Source organism: Thunnus maccoyii, chromosome 4 (assembly GCF_910596095.1).
Source record: "Thunnus maccoyii chromosome 4, fThuMac1.1, whole genome shotgun sequence".
Lineage (NCBI taxonomy): Eukaryota > Metazoa > Chordata > Actinopteri > Scombriformes > Scombridae > Thunnus > Thunnus maccoyii.
In genome coordinates this window covers 18,166,340-18,192,744 of record NC_056536.1, presented here as the reverse complement: position 1 = coordinate 18,192,744, position 26,405 = coordinate 18,166,340, and the positions used below count along the sequence as shown (strand labels likewise).

At 43.1% G+C, this 26,405-nt stretch overlaps 1 protein-coding gene across 6 annotated transcripts in view; it reads left to right on the top strand.

Annotated features, from left to right (window-relative positions):
* The window catches only part of LOC121895442 (neuron navigator 1-like), a 108,635-nt gene that overhangs the window by 35,369 nt on the left and 46,861 nt on the right, over positions 1–26,405 (top strand). For 5 of the 6 annotated variants that reach the window (XM_042408589.1, XM_042408591.1, XM_042408587.1 and 2 more), the window contains 3 exons: positions 3,007–3,825; positions 16,177–16,279; positions 17,874–18,200. In XM_042408589.1, the coding sequence (XP_042264523.1) occupies positions 3,007–3,825; positions 16,177–16,279; positions 17,874–18,200 (1,249 nt within the window). Of the gene's footprint in view, positions 1–2,580; positions 2,759–3,006; positions 3,826–16,176; positions 16,280–17,873; positions 18,201–26,405 lie in introns of those variants that run through there. The other variant, XM_042408592.1, reaches the window with a different exon arrangement.

The window sequence follows — 26,405 nt, the reverse complement described above, 5'->3', positions numbered from 1 at the left end:
GTCAAACACCCTGCGCAGACAGCATGCTGTGTGTGTGTGTGTGTGTGTAGAGCGAGAAAGAGAGGTTAAGTAGAAAGACAGCAAGAGAATATATGTTTACATCAGACATATATTAAAGTGATTAGACTGTGGAGCCAGACAGACGAGTACTGGAACAAACAAGTAGCTGTGTGCTGCCATTACACACTTCACCTGTGTGTGTGTGTGTGTGTACGTGCTTTCAAGAGCATTAACGTGTGTCTTTGCCCCTCGTGCATCTGTGCGCCACACAGACTGGCCTTGTACGCGGCCACTCTCGTTTGACTAACCTTAATCCCTCATCAGGGAGGTATAAGAGCTGACGTACAGCACCTATTAGCCTTAAATTACATCCCTTACCCCCTACTAGCCTGCTACCAGCCCCCAGAGCCTCCATAACTGTCACCATTCAGCTCTGGCCTCAGTGTGGCATTACCACTTCAACATTGGCCCTTTATTAAAGTTTACTGGTTCTAATTAATGGCTTTGGCCATTACACAATAAAACAGCCAATGTATGTCTGTGTTTTTGTCTGCTACTGAGCTCCTGTTTTACACACACTCATTCAAGGCCAGATGGATGTTAGGTTGGGGGCAAGTGTGCCATACATGTACCACATATGTGTGTGTGTGTCATTTTTAGGTTCGATTGGCGACAGTTTGAGTACTGTTGAAAAATGAGCTGTTTTTTAAAGTACCACTCAAATATTGAGTGTGGAATGTGAGCAAACAGGACATTGCTTATTTTAGCTCTGGTTTAGTGTCAACCGATTTATGCAAATGTAACAGAAAATGGGCATTAGCTCAACAGCCTGCTTGTTTGAATGCTAGTCCTAACAGCTTGAGACCTGATAACATCGTAGCTGCAGGCATAGCTGCTTGCATACAGGAGAAAGTGAATTGCTCTAATGGTAATACATCCAGAGCATTAACACTCCACCAGTCCAGCTAAGAACTGTTCTCTGTATACAAATTCTACTGCAAACAGTTGTATTGATTGTTAATGAGTAATGGTGGACTTAAAGTTGCTTTTATGCACTGCCATCATTACTATTGCTAACGGAAATAAAGCCAGATGAGAAATGAAGGCATTAAGCTATTTCTCTGTCTCTGTTTATGTCTCTCTCTTAACGGATCTCCACCCAGCCCTATTTGTTAAGTGGAATTACAGGAATAGATTCTGTAGATATTTAAAGCAAAGGACAGGGATAAGTTGATGAGGAAAAGGATGGAGAAGAGTCAGAATTACCCCTGTGTCCTGCGTTGATTGAGATGGAATGTCCAGAGCATTGAGATGACGTAGTTGAACGTGCCAGAGCTAACTGAGTCCCTGGATTGGAGCTTTGGCTTCTCTGGCCTTGTCTCATCAATGTGACACACTCGGAGAGACAGACCCATGCACACACATGCACACATACACATACAAGGGAAGACAGACAAAAATAAAGACACCAACTCATTCACACACCCACACATGTGCTTGTTTTAAACCACCACGGTATCCTAATGGTTGTGCTGAGGGATGGATGAGATTGAATCTATGAATCTATAACCTGCGAACTTAATGGCCTCCATATCTATATTAACTGGGGGGAATAGGGGAGGGGGGTTTACTGTAGGTCTGGAGGAAGGAAGGAAAGGAAGGGAGGAAATGAGAAAAGAGCAGTGGAGATGAGTGAAGAGCTGATATGATGCAGGTGGTGGGTGTGATGATCATTTGGGGTCTGTTGGCTCCTAATTGAAGCAAAATTAGAGACAGACCTATCTCGTTGTTTATTAGGGACTGGTTAACGCGTGTCCTGTTGATCCTGCAGTCACGGCTGTTCTTCAGATAATTTGAATCAGCTTAATCATGGGTGGGCCTCTCGAGATTACCACACATAAGAGAATCTGAATGCGAATGGATGAATAGAGCAGCTAATGTGATTATGAATGATTAGATGTGCGTGTGTGTGTGTGTGTGTAGGGGGTCTTTACTCTGGCTGCAATATTTGGCAGCCGGGATTATTCGAGTCACACGCAGCTGAGCTCAATATAAATACACTTTCTTTCTCTCTCTTCTAAAACAAAGGATGGGAGGAGAATAAAGGTGGGGAAGAACAAAAGGATTATCTGACAAAAAGTGGAAGAGGAGAGCAAAAAGAAAGAGTGATTTAGAGGATGTGTGAGAGAAAAAAGAGCCGTTATTGCAACACAGGAACAGGGAAGAGCTGAGTTTATACAAGATGCTGGTAATTTATCGCGAAGCCCTTATGTTCGCACTCACTGGTGCGCAGCATAACACAGCATCTGCGGTGTGTGTTGGAGGGAGAGGGAAAGAAAGCGTGAGAGAGAGAGAGAGAGGGAGGATAGGCAGATGAATCAGCCAGTGGAAGGAGAGAGAGTGAGAGACAACAAGAAAGAAGGAGGGAAAGATAGAGGAGGAAGAAGGAGAGGGGAGGGTGAATGAGCCAGCGGGGGTAGAGTGAGCAAACCAGCGAGTGAGGGAGGAGAGAAAGGGGAGGGGGATGTTGCTGCTGCTGCTGCTGCGACTGTTTCTCCTGTCAGTCGGCTGCCGCTTGCCTGGCAAGCAGGAGGGAATACAGAGCGAGAGAGAAGCAGAGGTGGAGACAGAGAAAGAGGCTGATCAGCGCTGTGTTTTCTGTTAGCGGCGCTATTGTCATTTGTGAGGCGCAGACACGCTGTAAGGAAGTGGATTTGGGGAGCTGGACACAGATCTGCAGATCCATGGATTATCAGCAGTGAGTAAAGGGGACTGCTACTGCCACTCTACTAACCCACTCGTCATTTTCAGCAGAGGGGTGAACCCACAATCTCACACAGTGGGGAGTCCGGCTCAGTCTGGACCCACTAGAGGGAGAGAGACAGCAAACCAGACAGTCTCTGCGTTTTTACACCTTCCTTTCTCCCCTTTCTCCCTCCATTTCTTTCTGTCTGCTTGTGTGTATTTCTGATTGTGCCACTGATGCTGTTGCTTGGCTCTCTGCAGGAGGGATGCTGGAGGCTAATGTGGCTAACATTAGCATGACGGCTAAGCCCAGAGAGCCGGACCTCAGGTCTCCTGCTGTCTCCAGCCAGGATACTTCAGCCCAGGCCATGGCCTCCAGGAAGCCCCCGGCCAAGCCCTCCGCTCTGCCCCAGGGACCTCCACGTCCCTCCGGGTCAGAGCTTAAGGTCTACCGGCCAACCTCCGGATCTATCCCGATTCCAATCCCCAATCCGTCCAAGCTCCGCAAGCAGCGATCACTTAGCAACTTGTGTGTGCTCACTGATGCCGAGAAGAAGCTGCACCTGTACCAATCTCCCAAGTGGAATGATGATACAAGCAAGCCTGGCACTGGCGCCAACAAAGCAGGCCAGACTAAGACAGCTCAGGCTGGGGGTGGGAGACCACCGCTCTCCCGGACCCTTTCAAAGTCAGAACAGTCTCTTTTTCAGGGGAAGCCCAAACCTTTCTGCTCCCCAGCTGTGACACTGACCAAGCCAAGTCGAATCCCTGCCCCTGGTAAACCACGGGGACCTTATGCAGAGGTCAAGCCCATCAGCAAGACCTCTGAGGCGGGCCAGAGTGTAGACACAGACCCTGCTGACCACCCAACTAAGGCTAACTCCAATGGAGCTGGGAGCACTGGGACTAATGGCAAGAAACCAGGAGAGAAGGGGAGATCTGCAGCTCTGTCACCAGAGGAAAAGAAAGAGAGGAAGGGGATAGAGGGAGAGGATGATAAGGCCTTTCTAAAGGTGGATCCGGAGTTAGTGGTGACTGTTCTGGGGGACCTGGAGCAGCTGCTCTTCAGCCAAATGCTGGGTGAGTCCACTATAGTATTTCAATCCCTGATTTGCATGAGAACACGCTGTACAGGGTCAAGCATGAGACCGACATCATTTAGGCCACAATTATGTCAACAACTTATTGGTTCAGTGGACATTGAATAACATAAACAAACCCTGTGACTGTGCCATACTATGTGAACATCACTCCTCTCCTCTCCTTTCCTCTCCTCTCCTCTCCTCTCCTCTCCTCTCCTCTCCTCTCCTCTCCTCTCTCCTCACCTCCCCTCTCCTCTCCTCTCTCCACACCCAAACCGTTCCCTCCAGCTCTTGCTCTAGCTCAAGCATCAACAGTGAATTTTAAATGAGTGCGTAATGTCAGTGTGTTTTTCTAAGTGCTTTTCACTATACCATGGTAGGAGCCCTTTCTCTATAGGTGAAAATCCCTCTGTTTACAACACCGTAGCAGTGTGCTGTGCTGTTTACATGTGTTAAATTGATTTATGTTGTATGTATATTTGTGCTAGCACTGTGCTCTTCTGCGAAGCAGCTGAAGTAAGCATTTCTCGAGGTTTGACATTGTTTTGTTGTTGATTCATTAGCTCACACTGGAGTGTTTATTCCTAGTCTCATCTGGCCTACTGCCACAGTGAGCTAGATTTACTATATTACCCGATCAAATACCTCCTTCTTCTTTTCTCATTATGTCTCTATCTCTTGGGTTTTCTTTCTCTGACTCACATCCAACATTGTTGGAATTGGAGCTTATTTTAAAATTGAAAGCAGTCTGCACACGTATGTATCTATGTGTGTGGTAGTCAAGAGTCCAAACTGCATGTTTCATGTCATTTCTACAGTCTCAGCAGCTCCTGGCTCACAACAAAATCATCCATTCGTTAATAAAGGCCGTGTGAGTGGGGCTAGTGGGGAGCGTGTTGTCAGTCGGTAAATAAAACGGCTGCATATTGAGTCAGGCTCCGGTCACAGTGGGCCACATATTTAGCCTCGCACCACTCCCTCACCGCCCTTACCCCTTCCCTCCCTCCCCCCCTCTAGTTCCATTGATCTCGAGGCCACTGACAGATGGTCACTATCCACCCCCCCCCAATACACACACACACACCTCCTCCCCCTGTTACCGGGGGCAACGTGTGGGAGGGGAGAAGGGAATCTGAGGGGGTTGTGGCATGGGCAGGTAGTTAGTGTGCTACCACACACTCACACTCACACACACACACATGTAAACACACATAAATGTGCACACATGCATTCACACAGTCATTCACGTCTGAGGTGAATGTACCGGGACACATTGTGTATCCAAAGCTGTAGCTAATAGGAGTGTATTGTGAGAATGATGACTGAGTCTGTGACTAATAGGTCGGATCAGAGTCTGAATTTGCACCTTTCGACCATTATTCATTCATACACACTCTCTGTGTTTCTGTTTTCCTCTTTCTGTTGCTCGTTTTCTTTCAATCCCTCCCTCTCAGCAGGAGCAGATAGCATCAGAGAGCGAGGGAGATGCCAGTGTAGCAGGTCATTATATCTGGAAATCATTTTCTGTCCATCATCAACCCTCTCCCTCTCTTCTTCCTCTCTCCTCATTTCCTCTTTCTTTCTTCACCGGACCTCAGCTTTCCTGCTGCACCAGAGCCCCAAATCACAGCTTGTGTGACCTTGCCCCTGCAGTCCTGCGCGCGCGTGTGTGTGTGTATGAACTGTACATGGAGTGTAAGTGTGTGTTTGTGCGGTGTGTATCTGTGTTTGACCTTGTTCCCTGTTCTAGTCCTTGTTGTGATGTTGCTGGCCACACCTACCAGGTGGGAGGACAGGAGATAAGGATGGAGAAATAGACAGAGGGAAAGAAGAAGGAGGAACAGAGTAAAAACTGAGATTCATTGGGGGGAAACGTCTGTCACAGAGGGAGATAAATGACAAAGAGACAGAGAAAGACTAAAAGAAAGAGATACTGGAGTAAAATCGTAGTAATAGACAATTATCCAAATTTATATCTGGTATCCCTAGTGACCGAATGTAGCTTTGGGTCATTATAGTCTGCCACAACCTGCCAGAGGTTTGTCATAAGAACCACAGCAGGTGTGTGAGTAGTTGTGTTTTGTACACTCTTGTGTGTGTGTGTGTGCATGTTAGGGAGAGGTTAATTGTAACTTGCCCTGTAGCTTGCGGCTGTGGGCTCATCCTTTATCATATCTGCTTCTCCATTTCCGATGGGACGCGCAGCTAATTGGTTTCTGCTCTGTGTGCTCTGTCATAGGAAGATAGATTATGGATGTTCAATGGATCATTCCCAGTGATCCACTCCTCCCCTTCCCATATACAGTCTCACCGTCTCCTCATCTGACTCCTACATATCACAAAGTGAGGTGCCCCTGCGCTGTACAGTATTATATCATGATAAATCGACCTCAACTCGGTCATAGGCTGTTACCCTTGTTATGGAAGCTACATGTTAGCTATTAGCTCTGTATGCTATAGGGAGTAAAATATGTGCTTGTGTGTTGTATGTGTCACATTGCGTGACAGCTAGCAGCATGCACTGTGACACTGTCCTTTTGAGATTAGCCTACAGTGGTAGGCAAAGATAATGGAGGATGCCACTGAGGTCTAATCGAGATGTATAACCCAAGACCCTCCTACACACACTCAGTGAAGAAAATAAAAAAAAACCAATCCAGGATATTTCAAGGGTAGGCCTATATGTTTATCTCAAGAAGTGATTTAGGATTAATGTCAGTATTATCTGTTTTTCTTTAATCGGATATACATGTATAACCACTGAGTAATGAAGAGCTTTTTGTTAATTGGATTTAGAGAATTACTTGACTTATGGCTGTAAAGGCAGCAGCTCTGGACTTGGAGCAGTAATTCTCCCCAAATGCAGCATGTATTAAAAAATACCTTGTTAACCGTATTAGCATCCAGGTTAGACTCCAGTAGAAGCAAAGATTAATGAACTCCCTTTGTAAATTCTGCCAATAAAATGAGCGACCTGAATGGCACCTTGTAAAGAATATACTGCGTAGGCTGCCAGGGTAATGTAAAGCACTGAACCTCAGATGTGTCCCACTAATGACACCTCCCGGTCCCATCCAGCACCCATAATGAGGTGTGTGTGAGAGGGTAAGCTCCCTAAAGCAGTGGCCTTTCCCAGCATGGGGCAGGCACGGTTTAGAGAGGATCCAGTCTAAGACACCAGCAAGCATTCGGATTAGTCCTTGCATAAAGATAATGAGAAGATTCAGCCCCCATTCCACTAATCACAGATCTATCACCCTGGAAAAGGCCAACCATCAAGACTAAAATGAATTACAGATTAAAGCCCAAAGGACATCTGTTTGGATGGAGATTTGGGGAATTTTACTTTATGAAGGATCGGATAGAGAATATACTGTAGATTAAGGTTAAAAGATTGGAGTTGTTGGATGGAGAAAATGGGGTGACTGTGCCGCTCGCACGTGATCGCGAGCGCACGCATTCACTGACCACGAAGGCTCAGCAGAACAGAACGAAACACAACGGAGTGACACATGAATGCTCATAAAGGAAGCCGTGCTTGTTATTTTAGTGTGATATTGTGCGTGTGGGCATGTTCGCGCGATTGACGGTTACTCCTGCCTCCTCGTCAGCTGTCTGTGGAACAATAAACCCTAGAGAGAAATCAACAAAGCTTAAAAAACAGACACACAAACAGGCACATACAAGCCCTGTTCAAGAGAACTTAACAGTGCTGCAGGAAATAACAACATAGTGCTCCTCAACTGTCCAAAGCTCACACGCTCACATTCGGCGTGTGCCACATTCAGTCCAGTGATATCCTCTCCTGTCTGTTACCTGTATCCAAACTTTTGGCTGTGACAGGGTATTTTTCATGCATACACTTAGTCTCCCCCCCCCCATTGTGATCACAGTGCTGAGTCTCTAATGTGATGCGGGTGCGGTCAGAGCGGCTACGCTGACTGAAAGATTCAGGGCAGTCGTCCTCTCATCTAGGAGGTGGTGACAACCCAAATAAACACAAACGCCCAAGGAAAGTGAGAAACGAAGCATCCCTCTTATTCTCTCTCTCTTTCCCTCTCCTCCCCTCTTTCAACTCTGATGCGAGCTGACGGGTAGCAGTGGTCTGTCACCAGTCAGACAGCAGAAGGGATATTTATGGTACGAGTGTTTCAGGAGGAGGACAGAGGACATCTTTTTATTGTGACAGGGATTTTGTCACCAGGAGAATTCATAGACAGGCAGGACGTTCATACATCTTGATGCACGTATGATTATGCAATTTTTTCCCCCCGGTGGTTGTGTGTGTCTGCTATGTGCATGCGTGTGCATGCGTGTGTGTTTACAATGCTTTGTGGTCACTCTCTAAGGACTTAATGCAGGAGCCATTGCATTAGTGCTGTCTGCTTCCTGCCGTTCTCCTCCTAAATCATATTAGTACTCTCTGTGTTTTTGTCCCATCAGCTCTTACACAACACACACGCGCACACACGCGAATCACTAAAAAACAAGTAAGTCTATATTTGATTTATTAGGATTTACAGGTATTATGCTGTTATGCTTATATTATGTATAATATACTCAGTCTTTCTCAGCAGACATCAGTGTAACAGTGACAGGGCTCTACTTTTTCATGTTTGTATTGAATATTGAAAGATTTAAATGCTTATTGATGTCACTGGAGCACTCACACACTTACAATAACTTGCCTACATTGAGTGTCATGGGAAAATTACCTCAAATCACTACCAACTATGCAAGTGCTCAACTTAAATATCATAATGAAATATAGACCTGGAAATCAAAAAATACATCCTCTTTAAACTACAGTATATAATATTACATTTAGGGGTCTGTAAGTGATTTATTTACTGTACATCTTGTTAGTAATCTTACCAGACATGAATAAATATCTGGTATATGCTCCGTTTACTGATAAAATAAAATGTAGCCTCTGAACTGATATTGTTAAAATATGATATATTACACTTAATACTTGTGTATGTGAGAGATAAAAACAGAGAGAGAGAGTTATGTAGGCCGCCTTGTGATGAGGAATACTTTCTGTTCTATTTGTGCTTTTTCTACTGATGAAAGGCTTTAGATAAAAGTGCCAGTTGTTACTGATGTAGCTATCTGGATGTTGTGGCTGCTGCAGGGAAAAAGGTGTCTCTGTCACACACAAACACACACACACACGCATATACATATCTGACCGAATGTTATGACGGTATAATGGTTAGCTTACCCTGGTGACACGGCTAATGCAGTGTCAGTGGTGCGGGCTGCAGCTAAGCCAACAACAAGGAGCAAACAAAGATGTTACTTGGGAACAGCTATTCATAACATCTCCTTTGATCCTATTTGTTGTTGAACTATAAATATACTGCAGGTCTGATCAAGTCATTGGCACAGGCCATCATCTGGGCACAATCCAGCTACAGTGTGACTACAAGCAGTGCAACAAAATGGATAAGTAGAGTCAAGGAAAAGCTAGCAGTGGGCTCATAAAACCTTTATTTCTGGTTTTATCAGCCCATTATTGCTTTTTGACAGTGGTAGATTGTTCAGGAATAATATGATATATATGAATATCACAATATAAAATTACATAAGCTGTGATAGAAGATGAAGATGATACAGAATTAGCCCTACTATTAGAGACAGACAGCCGAAATCATGTTGAAAAGACGTGCATTTTAAACTTATACGACTGTGTAATTCTGCCCGTGTGCTTCATTGGTAATTTGGAACATTTTAGTGGAGACACTTAGCCGCTTAGCTACTTGCTGTCATCAGTTCTGCAGTCTCACCCGTCACCTTATTAACAGGCGCTGCACACAGAACGCGGCCTGTCTGTCTGAAATGTGAGAGCGGAGCTGCAGCTGGGTTTAAGCACATCGTAAACTACAGTTCCACAGGAAACAACTCTCTAGAACAAAAATATACCCATAACATTGCCACACATTATGGTCTGCCTTGGCTCGTTGCTGGGTTTATTTAGTATGTGTGTAAGTGTGTGGCTGTGTGTTTGCTTGAATGTGTGTGTGTGTGTTTGTGACTCATTCTGGATTTAGATTGGTTTTGACATAAATTCAAGTTGAAAGTTTTCAGGCGTACACAGGAAGCACACGACGTACAGATGAAAGTGCTAGATATTTGACATTTCACGATGCCAAACACACATCTGTCAAACTGGTTAATTGTATTTTTCCTCCAGGTGGTAATTTTTTGACAGCCTCATCTGCATGCCATGTGTGTGTTAATGTGTGGTGTGTGTGTGCTTTAGATTGTGCCTCTCTTCATCTCTCTCTCAAAGCACCTCACACGTTTAATCTCATCCAGTGCAGCTCGGCACAGAGGAATCACACACACACACACACCTCTTTGTGTTTTAAAGCGTCATCAGGAAGGCTAGAGGTGAGATGTTCTCTCAGTGTTACCTTGGTGAGGTCTTGACCTTCTTTTCTGAGAAAGTAAACTTCTCTAAAGTCACTTAAAGCTCCCCCATCTTCCCCTCTAAGCGGATAGCGCTGTGACTTCTAAGCAGATAGGGCTGTGGTTAAGGAGATATGGGGAGTGTGTTTATGTGTGTATGTTTGGGTCAACGTTCAGAGCCAGGTTTGGGCTGAGAGGATAAGAGAGAGAAGTTTAAAGGTTTTAACTCCGCACTAAATGCTGCATAAGGGATCCTGGATCTTCGTATGTTTTTTTATCTGGCTGTCCACTTAAATGTGAGTATGTTTCTGGGTAAAGTTCAGTTGGCATGTTGGGTTTTAGGCCATGCTAGAGTTTGGCCCACCACTTTGGTCCAGATTGAAATATCTCAACAGCTATTCAGTGGATTGCTGTGAACTTCATGGTTCCCTCATGATGTATCCAAATGACTTTGGTGATCTTCTGACTTTTCCTCTACCACGAGGTTTACATTTGTGGTTTTGAACTGAAATATCTCAACAACTATTTAACATTTATGTTCCCCTCAGGAGGAAATGTAATAATTTCAGTGATCGCCTTGAGTGAATTTTCTATCTACCCATGCTAACACATTACACTAAAATGTCGAACACAGTAAATGATATCTTGTAAACATCAGCATGTTAGCGGTGTCACAGAAAGAGAAAAAAAAGGAATTAATTTGCATGATTTAGTCATTCATGCTCTCAAATTGGTGATTAATGATCCACATAAAATGCAGAGCTTTCACATACTAACAGTAATGCAGTACAAAGTGAACAGTAGTGCTTTGAGATAAATGCTACCATACTTGCGGTCACAATGTTCTGTCACAGCCTCACAGAGCTGCTAGTCTTGTTCTCTCCTTGCTCATCCTTTGTCTACTCTTGCATAAGAGTTTCCAATTTTAAATGGGTTTCAACACAGTCAGCTGCCCCTTACCACCACCGACTGACTCCCAACATGTGCGTTGACACTAATCATTCAGTCATGGGAGGATTTTTGCATCATCTATAGCATTTGAACCAAAAACTGCCGAAAGCGGGTGTACACAGATGTAATATTGTGCTCTGATATGTTTGTAAAAGCATTCATATCACATCTCAAATATGATCTTCAAGGGCTCTAATATCCTGTTGCGACATCCCGGTGAAGCGGATGAACCTTTAGCGCACGTGTGTTTGTGTTTATATGTGGATGCACATTTGGGCGCATTCGCGTGTGTTTGTCTGCCCTGTCCAGATGTGCAGGAATGGCTGTATGTTGTAATGCTTCCTGTTTTGCAAACCGTCTGAGGTCAGCGGAGGGCTGAGTGGAGATCGAGGGCAGGGAAAGAGAAAGAGAGAAGACGGGGAATGAGAGCATTAAGCTGGATGATCACGTCAAACGAAATGAGAAATAATGAACCGTCTTGGTAGCTCCGCAGTCTCACATGCATATTGTGACAGGTGTACAGCATATCTAGGTTATCAAATGATCTATCTTTGTCTTTTCTTTCTGTTCATTCACTGAAAATTTTCTTGAAAACAGTATGAGGTGAAACTGCAACAATAACAATAATCACAGAGGTTTGACAAGCATCCTGTTTGTGTGATTCTTGTATGTCACTTGTCAGGAATGCAGTGATTATTGTCTTTGCAGCAGACAAACAGCGTTTTAGAGGCTGATGACTATTTTAAAGACTTGCACACTTTGCTGGAGGTACAAACACTTTATGGTGTAGTACCAGTGATGCTCAGACACACCCATCTATCATGCGATAAGGGTACTGTAGCCCGAGGAGGGTTATAGTGACAATAACATATGTGCGCACACGTGGACAGGACAGGGACAAATGAAGTCCGGAGGGAAGGAAGGAAAGAATAGAAACGGGAGCCATTACTCAAACATTCATTCATATTCCGCAAAACCGACGCTCTCGCTAGTTAAGACACACACTCTGTGTGGGCAGATGTATAAGCACAGATTTATTAATTTACAGTCACTACACAGAACCAAACTGTCAAGAAAGAATGCAACATACAAACACATCTGCACATACTTAAAAATGTCAGACTATTCCTGCAAGGACAGAGCCATTAGTGTATCTTTGGGGAGTTTCTTTCTGTCTAATGGAGAGGAGAGTCAAGCCAAGAGAGTAAACCAAGTGGACAGCAGTTTCTCTCATATTTTTTCACATCTCACTCTGTCTTCTAGCCATCGGACGTCCACATCATGCAGCTTACTCTCACCACTTCCTCTACTTTTAAAGAATAAGACTGGCTTTTCAATGGCAAATCTCATTAAAAGAGCCAAACCAGAAATGCACTTATCCTGCTAACAAGTGTAGAGAGAGTGTAGACTGATATAGCATATTCCTCTGTGACATACGCCTCCTCTGTTGTTTCTAAAACTAAATCAGCTAAAAGCATCAATGGGCCACACTGTTGCTCTGCGTGACATTTTTCTTCATTACAATGAACATGGACACTGTAGTTTATTTGAAGTCATTCCCTCATATACAGTCATTGTGCTGGAAATACTCACTGATTCTTTGGGTTATGATTGCTAAAAATGATAGCGCCACTGCTTTTTTGGAAATTGCTTTTTAGAAAATAATAACACTATATATATATATCTATATATATATAGATATATATATATATAAGTGATGCTTTTTTAAGGGTTTAAGTCCTCAGTAGCAGAAAATGGCTTAGAGTAGGGAAATTGAAAAGCATTCAGAGTCAGAAAAACATATTGATGGTTTTTTGTTAGAATAATGGCAGCCTCATTCTTAACAAAAATATATACTGTGTTTGTTAAGAAAATGTCATGGCCTTCACATTAGAGCATTCTGAGTTGTGTTTAAAGCAATATTAGATTTCTGTCACACGTCTGATCATCAGTCTGTGTAAATATCTGCCTACACTTTTCTGTCTTTAGGGTTCAAAAACAAACTCATTGACACTGCTGCTAAGGCAGAAGCCAGCAAGTCTTCTTTATGGGCTTGTGACCTGACCACACACAGCACACACATACACAGTAACAGAGAAGAAGGCAGTGCTTCTCTTTGTAGCCATTGTAAATTTATGCTGTCTCGCCAATTGTACTCTTGTTCTCAATATAACTGCCAAAATAAAATTTAAAAAAATCCAGGCCTGCTCGCGTCCGTTATAACCTTAACCTTAAATTTCTTTGGCCTCTTCAAGTCTATTTTTCTGTTTGTTGTGTCTGTTTTGGCTGAGAGCAGACTCGCATTAGGATGCAGAGGTTGTCCTGTGAATGCAGTACATGGGCACACTTACAACAACACTCTCCCTCTAACTTGCTGACTCTCATTTCAAGAGTCTGAGTGGGCCATTATGAAAGGCCCCTCAGCTGGTTTCACAGCCTCTTCAGAGTGCGAGTGTGTGTACACGAGTGCATCGAGGAGAGGCAGGTGGAGCGTACCGTCCCAACATGTACACACCACATACACATGCACACAAGCACTTGTGTACACACACACACACACACACACTCAGCTTAGACCAGATCAGTGTAATTCATGTGCACCCCTGGGGAGCTGCTGGGGCTGACAGGGATATTTGCATCCCTAATTCCCCCCCGCCCACCACCACCACCACCATCATACCCCCTCTCCATGCCAGCTGGGACCACCAGAGCCAGGGCAGAGGCGGGACAGGAAGTCTTTTACAGACATGCACTCACACACACACAGGCACATGCACGTTCACGCAGACCGTATCTAATCAATTTGACGCCGATGTTAAACAAAGCTCCCGTTTAGGGTAATTAAAATCGCCCAATTAAAGCCTGCATGTGTGTGTCTGAGTGTGTGTCAGACTTTGTCTGTGTTTGCATGTTTTAGTGTTTCTTTGTTCCTGCTGAACCTTTGTTGAAGCTGATTACCAAAATTGACATTTTTAAAGCTGAAATGTGTCTCTTTACAGCTTGATTTTCCACATTTTTCCCTTCACTACCTTTCAAATGAGCACCTTCAGCTGAACAAAGTAGCTCTTTTTTTGTAGAAGTGTTTTTTTGTTTTGTTTTGTTTTTTTGCAGTGTGTGAATGTGTATGTCTGTGTGTGAGCAGCAGAAGGTTGGATCACAATTACTTCATCATCTCTCCACTGAGCTGCCTGTCCCCAGGGCTGCCTAATCAATTGTCTATGTGGCCATTCTCTTTTGGAGAAATCAATCCAGCTTCATAAATCGGGTCTGGTGTAAGTGTTCCTCAGTGTGTGCATGCGAGTAGACCCACTGTGTGTGCGTGCGCACGGTATTGCACAGTCTGCAGCTGTTGTTTAGATTGACACATGATTTGCCCTCCTCGCTCAATACAATGGTGTGTCGTCCCCCCCCTTCACCTCCTCACTAGCCAGCTGGACTCATTCATAGAAGGGATGGCTGTGTGTTTACAGTGTCATGTGTTTTTGTAGATTTCTCCTACTTGTTATAGTTAAGATTGTTTTGTTTTATTGAAAAGTACTGGAAGGGAATTTATTTTGAGTATTAAACAAAATAAATAATACAAAAACTTGGCTGAAAATCAGACTATTATACAAAGATTCTTTACTTTCTACTAGGTGTTGACACCACAACAACGAGATGCTGTTTACTTATAGTAAATCTCTTGCTGTGTTCATTAGGGAGTCAGCTGGCCAGTTCTAATGACTTACTGAACTGGGTGAACAGACTGGCCCACATCTTACCATTATAACTCTTTTAACACCATCCCCCCAATCACACATACATACACATCAGAGAGTAGAGAGAAGGGAGGGCAGGGGTCAAGGTTATGAAATGCAGTTTAGGTGTCCTGATTATCTTACTGTCGATGTGAGTCTATATGTGATAGATTATATGTGTGTGTAGATTTTTTCTTGGTTCTCAGTGTGAGATCGGAGTCATAGCTTGCAGCCCAGACAATTTTATGATAATAGCAGCAAAATTCAGAGCAGCATTTCATAACAGTAGCTCAGATTGAAACACATTTTGATATTAGGACATTCCTGAGCATGATTTCTAAGCGGTTGAGCCATTTTTGGTGTTGCGGTAGCTCAAGTGTTTTGAAGCGATTTAGACAATCTTGTTGTCTTTCATTGCATCCAATCTTCCAATCCCTTGGGGGATTGTCTCAAGACACAAATAAACACACACACACACACACACACACACAACAGCAGTCTGGCTGAATAGCCCAGCATGAATCTATGTGGCCCAATCTGAGCAGATTACGCCATATTAGGAAGGGGTGAAACAAATGCCAATGTGTCTCCTGGTGGGTTTAAGTGAGAAAGGCTTTTGGTTTACCACAGGGCAAAGGGGCACAGTGCAATGAGTGGGCACCAGGGCATTGTGAGGTATGATCCAGTCATCCATGTAGACAGACAAGCTGATGTGACTGTGCATTGACTAAGTGCTACTGGAGACTTGTATTGTTTTAAAAGTCTCCTCTGTTGTTTTGTCTGTCTGACTGGCTGGGAGCATCATATTTAATTTATTTCTCTCCACTGTCATCTGGCGAAACAACCGCTCTCACTGCCACTATTATCTCTGGCATGTATTTTCCTTGTGAGTCTCTCTAGTTTCATCATTTTAGCCTGTCCCCCCGTTTTAGATTTATGTTTCAGGCTTGTTTTGATGATTAGGTTTAATCCCAGATTTTGGCCAGTGGCAGGGATTGAACATTATATGATTGCCATGACATTATATGATTGTCAGTCTGTATGGTCATCTTTCAGCATGGACAATAGAGAAACCTCCGTGATCATATATATCCTTTCATATTTGGCCATATTTCTTTCTTTCTTTATTATATGTATATATGTAAATGTTTGAACAGGTAGTCAGTGTTTTTTGTAACCCACTAATTATGTAACATGGCATTTCATCTTTAAAAATATCCATATGTGTGTGCCCACTCCTGTAGACCCGGAGTCCCAGAGGAAGAGGACCGTGCAAAATGTTCTGGACCTTCGACAGAACCTGGAGGAAACCATGACCAGCCTGAGAGGGGTGCAGCTGAGCCACAGGTCAGCCACACACACACACACACACACACACACACACACACGGCTGAATAGAATTGCACAAAAGAATTGGAAAGAAATTACAAAACAAACAAGCCAGGAATTGTTTGTTAAAAAAAAGGAACAGCGGTTGAGATGGGCAGATTCTTATTGACATTGCTAACAGTGTGCTGGGGTGTGGCAGTTAACTGCCTGTGGGTTCTCAGATCAATATCAGTATTCCTGATAGACCAGTAGCCGTTACTCTGTCATTTTCTGCCTGCTCTGCTCTCCCTTTGCGTTGGTTAATACGGAACTGAAGCAGGATTAGTTCAAAGCTGACTTCAAAGCCGACCCTGCCAATGAATGCACACTCACGACTCATATTCGTACACATACACAAGACATGCAATAATGCTCTGATTAAGTGGATGTGAGCGTTATGTGTCTCCTCTCTCTTCCTCTGCTTCCTGTCTGTCATTGACTGGTTTTGGTTGCGTTCAGTGCGTCTTCAGGTTTTGTCCTTGAGAGCTTCCCCTCCGTCTGCCTGTCTGTCCGTCCTGCCATGTATCCTCTCTCTGTCCCTCAGTGGGAGCTCCCTACATGAGGAGCAAATCAGCAGATGGTTCCCTGCTGGAATACATTTCCTTTGCCATTTATACTTTATTGTACTGTTATAACCTTGAATCACTCCCCGCTGTCCCTAAAGACATATTCTGCTTTGAGGCCTTAAGTCTGTCCGCGGAAGTTTCCTGTGCAAACAAGATGTCATATTTCCTGTGAAAAACGAGTGTTTTAGAGTGTGAGATTTGCATGAATTAAACAAATGGATTGATGATAAAGCAAATTGTTTTGTCTACACATGTTTTCTCTGATATATATGCATAAGAAAAGCTATTCCAACAAGACAAGTAGCATCCTCGCTCTCACCCTCTCTCCACTTCCTTCCTGCCTGTTTATCTTAGCGCTTAAGCGTTTCATTTGAAAATGTCTCTATTGATGGTTTTTCTAGACATGATTCTGTATCCTGAAGACAAGATTAATTTTTAATGTTGGAAGCACATGCACCGTACTGTCACCCACTCTGAGATGAGTAACTTTAATATGCTAATTCTCATCATTCTCAGCCAAGGCAGGCAGCCTAAGCAGTGATGGGCTGTGCTGCTTTAGGACGGGAAATACATGTTATTGTGATATTTGTGTAGGTGATATTTGTAGACTCCCACATAAAGTGACAGTGCTATGCAGTTTGAAGCTTAACGCACAGTACAGAAGAACATAAAAGCATGTTTGGTGGCAGGAAAATAACATGAACAGACACACATATTACTTATGCATCTGTACAAATATACAAAGGCACATCGCACAAACATACACAGACACCTGGCAACTAACGAATCCCTGAGCCCCTTCAGATTTTTTGCTAAAACCAGTAAGGCATTACACAGTGAGATTCATGTGAGAGAAAAAGATGCAGTAGAGGTGGTTGGATGGAAGAAGCAGATCCTAAGCTGAGAAAAAAAGAGGAGATAAAGCTCTTGTGGAGCACATTGCTGTGAATATTTCTTATTTTAATCACCTAAGAAAGTTTAAACTTCATCTTTTTCCCATCCCATAGCTGTGTCGAGGGGACCATGTGCTATGACAGCGATGAAGCTGCTGCGTTCTCCATTTCCAGTCTATCAAATCGCTCCTCTCCGTTGTCGTGGCGCCAAGGTCAAGCCAGCCCCCGTCTGCAAGCTGGTGAGGCCCCGTCCACGGGTAACACCCAGTCAGAAGTTCCCATCCGGATCAGCCACAACTCTCGTATCCACCTTATCGAATCCCTGGATGACTCGGATCCGTCCCTTCTGAAGGGAGATTACCTCAGCGACAGTGACCTCGGCGGGAAGAGCCCAAATGAGGATGAGGAAGATGATGTTGATATTGATGATCTGGGGAATGGGTAAGTCTCTTTTATTTGAAAGTGATGAGCTATCATAAGAATACTTCATCAGCACATGACGCTGCTGTCTCATTAACGATCCTAGCATTGCTTGTGAGGTGAATCCTGCCACCTCCCAACTGTTACAACCCCACAGCCGCACTCAGGCGTGCAGTTACTGGTTTACCGGCATGACAAAGCCTTGCTCAGCCCCTCTGTAATGCATCACAAGCCCCCTCTCATGGTGTCTGCCTTGACACTGGCAGCTGTAGCCCCCCTGGCGCAGCTGGCTCTGCCGTAGTCATAAAACAACCCTCTGGCAAAGTCCAGGAATGATGTCACCATCAACAGGGCCCCCTCGGAGAGATCATCCTGTCATATTGAGCTGCCAGCTTTGCCATGCGGAGGACCCCTCGCAGTGTTGGCTCACCAGAGCCCCCTGGCAGAGTTAGAATGCAGATGTCTTTGGAAAGCTGGTACCTCAGTCTGCCCAGCTAATGTGTGATCAGTCAGAGATGTCAAGGTCAAAATCAGTTTTGTTTTTAAACGAGCTGTTGATTCCTTGGATCAAAAGGTTTAATGTTGAGATCACATCAGAGACCAGAAAGTGACTTATTTCAGCTTAGATTATCTGAAATGTTCATTGGTATGCTGTGTTGTGTATGCCGTTGTCTTTGAAACTTTGTTCCCTGTTATAGACGCCTTTTAAGGTATTGTTTCTCACATCACACATACACACATTTCTGTTCAGTTCATACTGCCTCCACATGTCATTGTCTCTAATAGTCATTTGTTAAATGCCAAATAATGGAATATGAGGAATGGAGTGGAATAATCCCAATCATGTGTTTGGGTGTCCGCCAGTGTGTCATTTATGACAATAACATGACGAAACATGTGTACCGTTCCTCTGTGAACATACAGTGTGTTGTTGTTGTTGTTTTTCTTTGACGATGGAATCAGGTCATAAGACTGAGCAGCTGGTCACTGTTGTTAGTGTTCAACTTTATTATTTAGCTCCCTGAGTCCTCGTCAGTCTGTCTGTCTCTCTCTCTTGTGACTTGATGAACAATGTAGAAGTTGTGTAAGTTGTGTTCCTTGGTTTTGGTTTGTTTTGGAGAACTCGCGGCTCTCCAATATGAAGGGGTATGACACAATTTTCACTCAGTTGCACATGCAGTATCATGTTTCACTGACCAACTCTAAGCTCAGCAAAGAAAAACACATTATCTCATCATAAACTATGAATCTTGCAGTGTGTATGTGTAAAGCTGCACGGCTCGAACAACTAAACTAAAAAAAAACCCCTATTGGCCACAGATTGACATCTCCATGGTAACCACAAAAATGCAACCCCAGTCACCAGGAAATCAGTTGCAACACAGTCCGGTTCCCCATAGCATTACTGTGTATCTGGCTATGGCCTTCAATTAGTGGTCCTGCAGGTTTATGGTGTGCTTTGTGTGCAGAGAGGCAAAGAAAAAGGCAACATTTTTTGGCAGGCTAAAGGAAAACGATTGAGAAACAGAGATGAGAGGCAGACAAGCAGACAAGCAAACAGCAAAACAGGCTCACAGGCTTGAAGCTGTTTTTTTTTTTTTATCTCTGTCTGCTTCAGATCAAATTGATTTATTCAAGATAGTAAAATAAATGTTGTATCATGATGTCTTTACAATCTCTAAAGCTGCACTAAGTGAGGCTTCAGGCAAGGGATGATATATTGTTAACATGTGTACAGTTGAATGCAACTAAGGACTATTTTCATCCTCAATTTATCAGTTGAGGTTCCCCTGATAGCTAAATAGTTAACACACATGTCATTTAACGTCCCCAAGTTGACTCCAGCCAGGGAACTTTTAAGTAAAACTAAAGGCTCATTCAATAAAATGTAAGAAAAGAAAGGAAACATGCCCATCATAAGTTCCTAAAGCCTAATGTGACATTTTCAAATTGTTTTTTTTTACATCCAATCAACATTTAAAACCCTGAAGATATTCAGTTTACAGTGACGTAAACAAAGCATTCAAAAGGGTGAAACCAGCAAACATTTGGCATTTTAGCATTAAAAATTACTTAAACTATGAATCACAAAATTGTTGTCTATAATTTGCCTGCAGCGGCCTCAAAGTAATACGCCTTCGCCACTAGAGGGCAGGCCAGTGCTGCTGTTCCTCCTTTTCTTGCTGCTCTCTCCACCCTGTCAACCTGAAGAAGCCCCATGCTGGATTACTCTCCCTTACCTCATAATTTATTACACATCCTCATCCATAATACATAAAGGCACTAGCCCTGTCATCCAGAGGTCACACTACAGTACCATATCTCATCCCACCATATATAATACATAGGACTTCCCTACATACATTATGCATCACAAACACACACATGTTCTTTGTTTGGGTTATGTAGTCGTTGTCTCTTTGTTCTGTTAAAAGGAAATGGAAAAGGAAACTGTGTCTTCGAATACTAGTTTGGTCATAAACATATACGGATGAGCTGGATTTGACTTATTGTGAGTCACATTGTGAATCACTTGAGTTATACTATATAGGCATGAATCACTTTCACATGCAAAGGTAAGTTTACTGTGACTGTACCGTGACCTGCCTGACACACAGACCCTATACAGACGCGCGCACACACACTGAGTCAGGACCTCTCATATCAGTTGTCCGTTTCCTGTGCTTTTCTAGACCGGGCCTCTGCCTGTCTGATGAGTTCCACTTACATCTGGAACAAGACCGCCCCCAGTATCCCCCCCACACTCTCACTCATACAGACGTAATTCTCACAGGGAAAGAGGGCGAAGGGGTTACGCTCTCCTGTGTGTGTGTGTGTGTGTGTGTGTGTGTGTGTGTATACTTAATGTAAAACAGTAATGAATTGTGGTCCAATGTAGGTTGTGGATTTACACCTTGACAGTTTTAATGGTCAGGACTTAAATCTGAATCCATCAGTGTTTTTTTTTTTATAAACAATGAGTTGCGAAAGAGATTGCTGGCAGTGCCAAAGAAACATTTATCAAATCTACAGCTATATAGAGCCTTTTAATACTTTGTTTTGATTTTATGGCCCATTTATTGTACGGTTCAGTTTCATTTCTCTCATCAATCTGGTTCCAGCTGCAGCAGGCAGCTCTTTTCAGCAAGCAAGCTCTGATAATTCTACCTGTCCTTCACCAAAGGACAGGCAAACAAAGTTAGCAAAAAGTTGATGAACAAAATCAAACATATAACAAGCTAAAGTTTATTTCAGAAATAAATCAGACATACCAGCCCAGACATGTAGGACTCCAATGGGATAGTAATAATAATGAATAATAGTACATTTAAATTGTACTGCACTTTTCATTTGCAGTGAAGCTACAGCGTTAACAACATATAACATAAATAGAATAACAGGATGAAAACGCCTTCTTGAATAGAAAACGTCTGCTGGATGTGTTTGTAGGCTATTGCTTGTTAAAATGTTAGCTAACTTTATATGGTGATAATATATCAGGGCTGTGTGTATGCCGTTCTGGTTCGGAGTTCTTCTGCCCCCTAGTGGCCAAAAGTATAAGTGAGGTAGTCCTCACCAACCTCCTTCCATTACTACAAGCTTTAATGCCTGCAACTGACTATATAGTGACTATTTATTGTCATATTATGATAATAGAGTCAAGCAAACAAGTTGCAGCACATAGGTAACCCCAAAAGATAACTAAATGTAATTATTTGTCATTAGTGGGGTTTTTTTCTTTATAACAACACTTTGTAGCACTGTTAAATGTTTGAGAATGTATGGGGAGGAAATTGAGCACATCTTGAAATATCTATGGGCAGTAATAAGAGTACTGTGTCTGTGTGTGAATGATTATATGGCCAAACCGAATAAAGTATAAAGACTACATAGGTTTCTGAGCCTCATCTGGACTTGATAGTCAGTATTGATTGCCATTGTTGTTGTTCTGCTGGTGATAATGGGCTCAACATGCACATACACACGTATCGATGATTGGATGAGCGTGTGGCTTGTTTTCTGCCCTGCTGGGCGCAGACGCTTTTGTTTCCGGATGGAAGAGCTCCTATCCTCAGCGACCTCCCATTAGTAAACGCAAGGTTTCCATGGTTACGCTGCGAGACAAGCTGGTTCACTGCACTAACTGCCTGAATTATGAAAACATTTGTTTGGAGCAGCACAAACACACTTACACACACACACACACACAGACACACTTTTATACACACACACACACACACACACACACACACACACACACACACACAAAGCTCCCTGAAGCTTCTGAGAGTCTGCGTGTTTAAGTGTTTTGGTTTAGTGCTGTCTGCTTTCTAGAAAAGCAGAACTGAGATGTTCGCAGCACAATACAGAGGAACTTAAACAGAAAGAGGAACGTTTAAACAGAGATGTACTGTGTTTTCAACATAAGTGATACCTGAAATGGGCTTTGATATCATCACTTGTTACTTTTGTTTCATGCCTGCCACTAAATGTTTGGTCTTATTCAAACACTGGAGGTCATTATCCGGCCCTTATCTGATGGCAATCTGACCGTATCAATGGTTAAGCGCTTCTAATTAGGTGTAACTCAATAGACCTTGTGATTGCCTCTAAACCTTATCTCCAGGGGGACAGGGCTGTCAAGGGTCGTTACTGAAGACCACACTCCAGACCAAATGCATGTGTGTGTGTGTGTGTGTGTGTGTATGGGTGTGGTTGGGTGTAGACAGCAGAGTTTTTCCTCTCAGGTCAAGCTCAATTCTGCTGTACTCTAACCCCATCTACTGGCCAAAAACTAGAACCTCACATACACATCCATGCATTGCACACACACACACACACACACACCAAAAACACACAAACACACACACACACACGCACACACACAGAGTGAGAGGGAAAGAGAGAACCTAACGCAGCCTGACACATCTGATTAATAAATTCCTATTCCTACATCTGGATCTGATTTACGTTACAGGTGATCCACGCACTCACTTACTCACTCTCTCCCTCTCTTTCTCTCTCTCTCACACACACTCACCCACTCACACCCACAAACACACACACACACACACACACACACACACACCTCCTTCTGATGTGATCCTCAGTGGACACACCCAGGGTTTCCCTCTTGCTAAGAGCCAGATCTTTACACTATGACTCATACTGCGGTCACAGACCCCCTCCCAAAGAACAGCATCACACTCTCCCGGACTCTACACACTGCCACTACATAAGCTGTGATCAAAATGGACTCTCATTATATACAATGGGTGTAAAGTAGAGAAAACTGCATTTTTGGCCTTTTTAACCTTGAGATGAAGTTGACAATTAATCTTTGACACTCAGATGATTAAATTCATCACAGCCATGTTCCCCATCTCCAGTGAGGTGTACAAGTGAACAGTGACATTCATCTAATAATTTATGACCCTGGAATTACATTTCCAAGATGGATTTCAGGATTTTGGGACAGAAAACAGTAGATGAATTAAATTTTGTTTTCTCACCGCAGCTATGAGTATACCTGATCTAAAGCTAACCAGCAATAGAGTACAGCACAGTCTTTAACAGCTTTGAAATACTTGTGTTGCATTTTTCGGTTGCGTTTCTATATCATTTCTTACACACTTTAAATGTCTTAGATTTGAAATTCTGAAATAGGTCCTTCTGTGTTTATTCTTATGGATTATGCCATTAAAAGACTATACCAGTGACTTGCATGTTTAGTCCATTTACTGGTGACTATTTTGCAAACTATGCTGGAGTGTTTCATATTTTTAAATCTGTTTTTCCAAGTAGTCATTGGTTCCATACCATTTTCCATATGGTATGAAAATCACAGTGGATCACAGTGAACGTCATGTCAGCACTGATTTTTATCATCAGTCAGTTATGCAATCGTTGGGAGATAACCTTTTTAAAATCAATTACCATGGAACAATAATGGGAACATAACGCAGACTTGATGTTTACTGTGAGGAATTATACAACTCAAGCAAACCAAGAGGCAGTCAGATGATTTTTAAACCGTACGAAAATGAATGGAGACCAATGGCTTCCTTAAAAAAGTAAGAAATTACATATTGAAGAATCAGAAAATCTGCAGTATGGATTGAGAAATCGTCAGCAGTTTGATTAACAACAACACAAGCTAAAAATAACAAAAACAATACAGCTGAATCCATTATTATGCAGAAGGGGCTGTTTGTCCACTGAAAGACACCACAAAAGATAGATAAGTCTCTGTATGGATATGTTTTTCTGCTTTGAGATTTCTCCATTTCTCACTATGTATTTCCCTCTGTATGATTGTGTGTCAGAGACAGTACGATTCAAATGAAAAGTTGATGAAAGGCAGATTGAGGTACGGTTCAGGAGGGTGACGGGCCATGTGTTGTTCTTGTCATCCACTACCTGCTCTTCTCTGGGCCTCTCTGGCTCTGTGCAGCGCTACTTTGGCTCTGTCTGCTCAGTGTGGCGTGTAATCAATTACTTTTCCTGTCATTATTGAGACGAACTTGACAGAGTGGAGGAGTGCACTCTTTCTTTGTCCCAGCACGTGCGGGCAAAACACTCGAGAGAACGCCCATAGTGAACACAAACAGCATTTCTGGATTAATCACCATGATCACATGAGCACATATGAACATATAGGGATTACGTTATCAGTCTGGACTGTACTCAGTTTGAGAGGCCTTTTAGTTTAATTTTGAGTTAACAAAGCATGACGGCCACACTTACATTACAGGATAATTACATTTATTTCATAATTAGTGAGTAAAATTATACTTTAATATATTGTTTATCTGCCTGGCTATTTTTCTCAGGGATGATGTAACGGGCACCAGCTGTAACAGCAGGACACCGCTGACAAACAATAATGGCATTAATCTGTTTGTCTGCTACAGTGGCACAAACACACACACACACTCACACATGCACTCATATACACTCATACAGACATGCACACACAAATACACACACACATTAAAAGATTTAACGGAGAGTAACATATGGGGCAAGGAGGATTTGCAGTCAGAAACCCCCTTGACACCTCCCATTTCAGTGAGAACAATGTCCTTATGTACCTTGTTCTATTCCTTTGTGTTTGCTGAGACTCTTGGAGCAATGTGGTTTAATTAGTAACATTTTTAATTTGCTGTCATTACACTACATTTCTTCACTTTAAGGCAAAACAAACAAGGCACAAAAAGTGAATTAGACTTTCTAGTAATTGTACGTTGATCCGCAGCGACTTTCACTGTTGCTAAAGGAAATATTGCTGTACTTCTTTTCTTTTCATCACTCTCTTTTTCCGTCTGTCTCCCTCTGTGTGTACACACACACACACACACACACACACACACATGCACACCACACACACATGCACACCACACACACTCACACACACATGCATGTATGATTACACACATACACGCTGGCGTTAATGTCCAAGCTGACTACAGTCAGTTGTTACAGGAATGCTTGACTTCTTCTCCTGTCGGTCTCCATGGATATGTTTAGTTTGAATACAGGCCATTTCATTATTGTGAAACATACTGATGTTGAGCAACAAACACATGTTCTAGATCAGCATGGGAACTTCACTTACAGACAGATTTGTTCAAATTCCTCTTGGATATGACTAAAAGAAAAATAACGTACCTATAAATCGCAATATACGTCAACTTCCTCTTTCCCACCCACCAACCAACAAAATGCCAAAACCACTGTCATGGCTACTGTTTCCTGGACGCCCCCCACTGCTGAGGCCCGGTAAATCTCTATGGAGACGCTGCGGCATAATCCTAGCTAATCCCTGGCTTCCTATGATGGCGGGGTTGAAAAAGAATAAGAGAACTCAGGGACTTGGTCAGCAGTCTGCAAGGACAAGGGGAGGGGGTGGGTAGGAGGGTTATGGTGGCCATAGTGTGTGTGTGTATGTGTGTGGACCCCCACGTAGTTCAGAGGGATGTGTTACCATGTCAACAAAGTGAGCGTGCAATGGAAATAAACAGAGTGTGAGTGCATGTGAGGGGACTCAGCTTTTTAACTTATAGAGGTCAAAATGTCACGACTTTTGGCCCGATGACCAATTTCACCCCGTTTCCTTCAAGGAAAGAGACACATCACGCTCTTCCTGGAGATGTTTTGAATTCACTTGATTTTATTTTAATATGATATAATCTCAACTCAACCTACAGAAGAGATGAAAGTGGG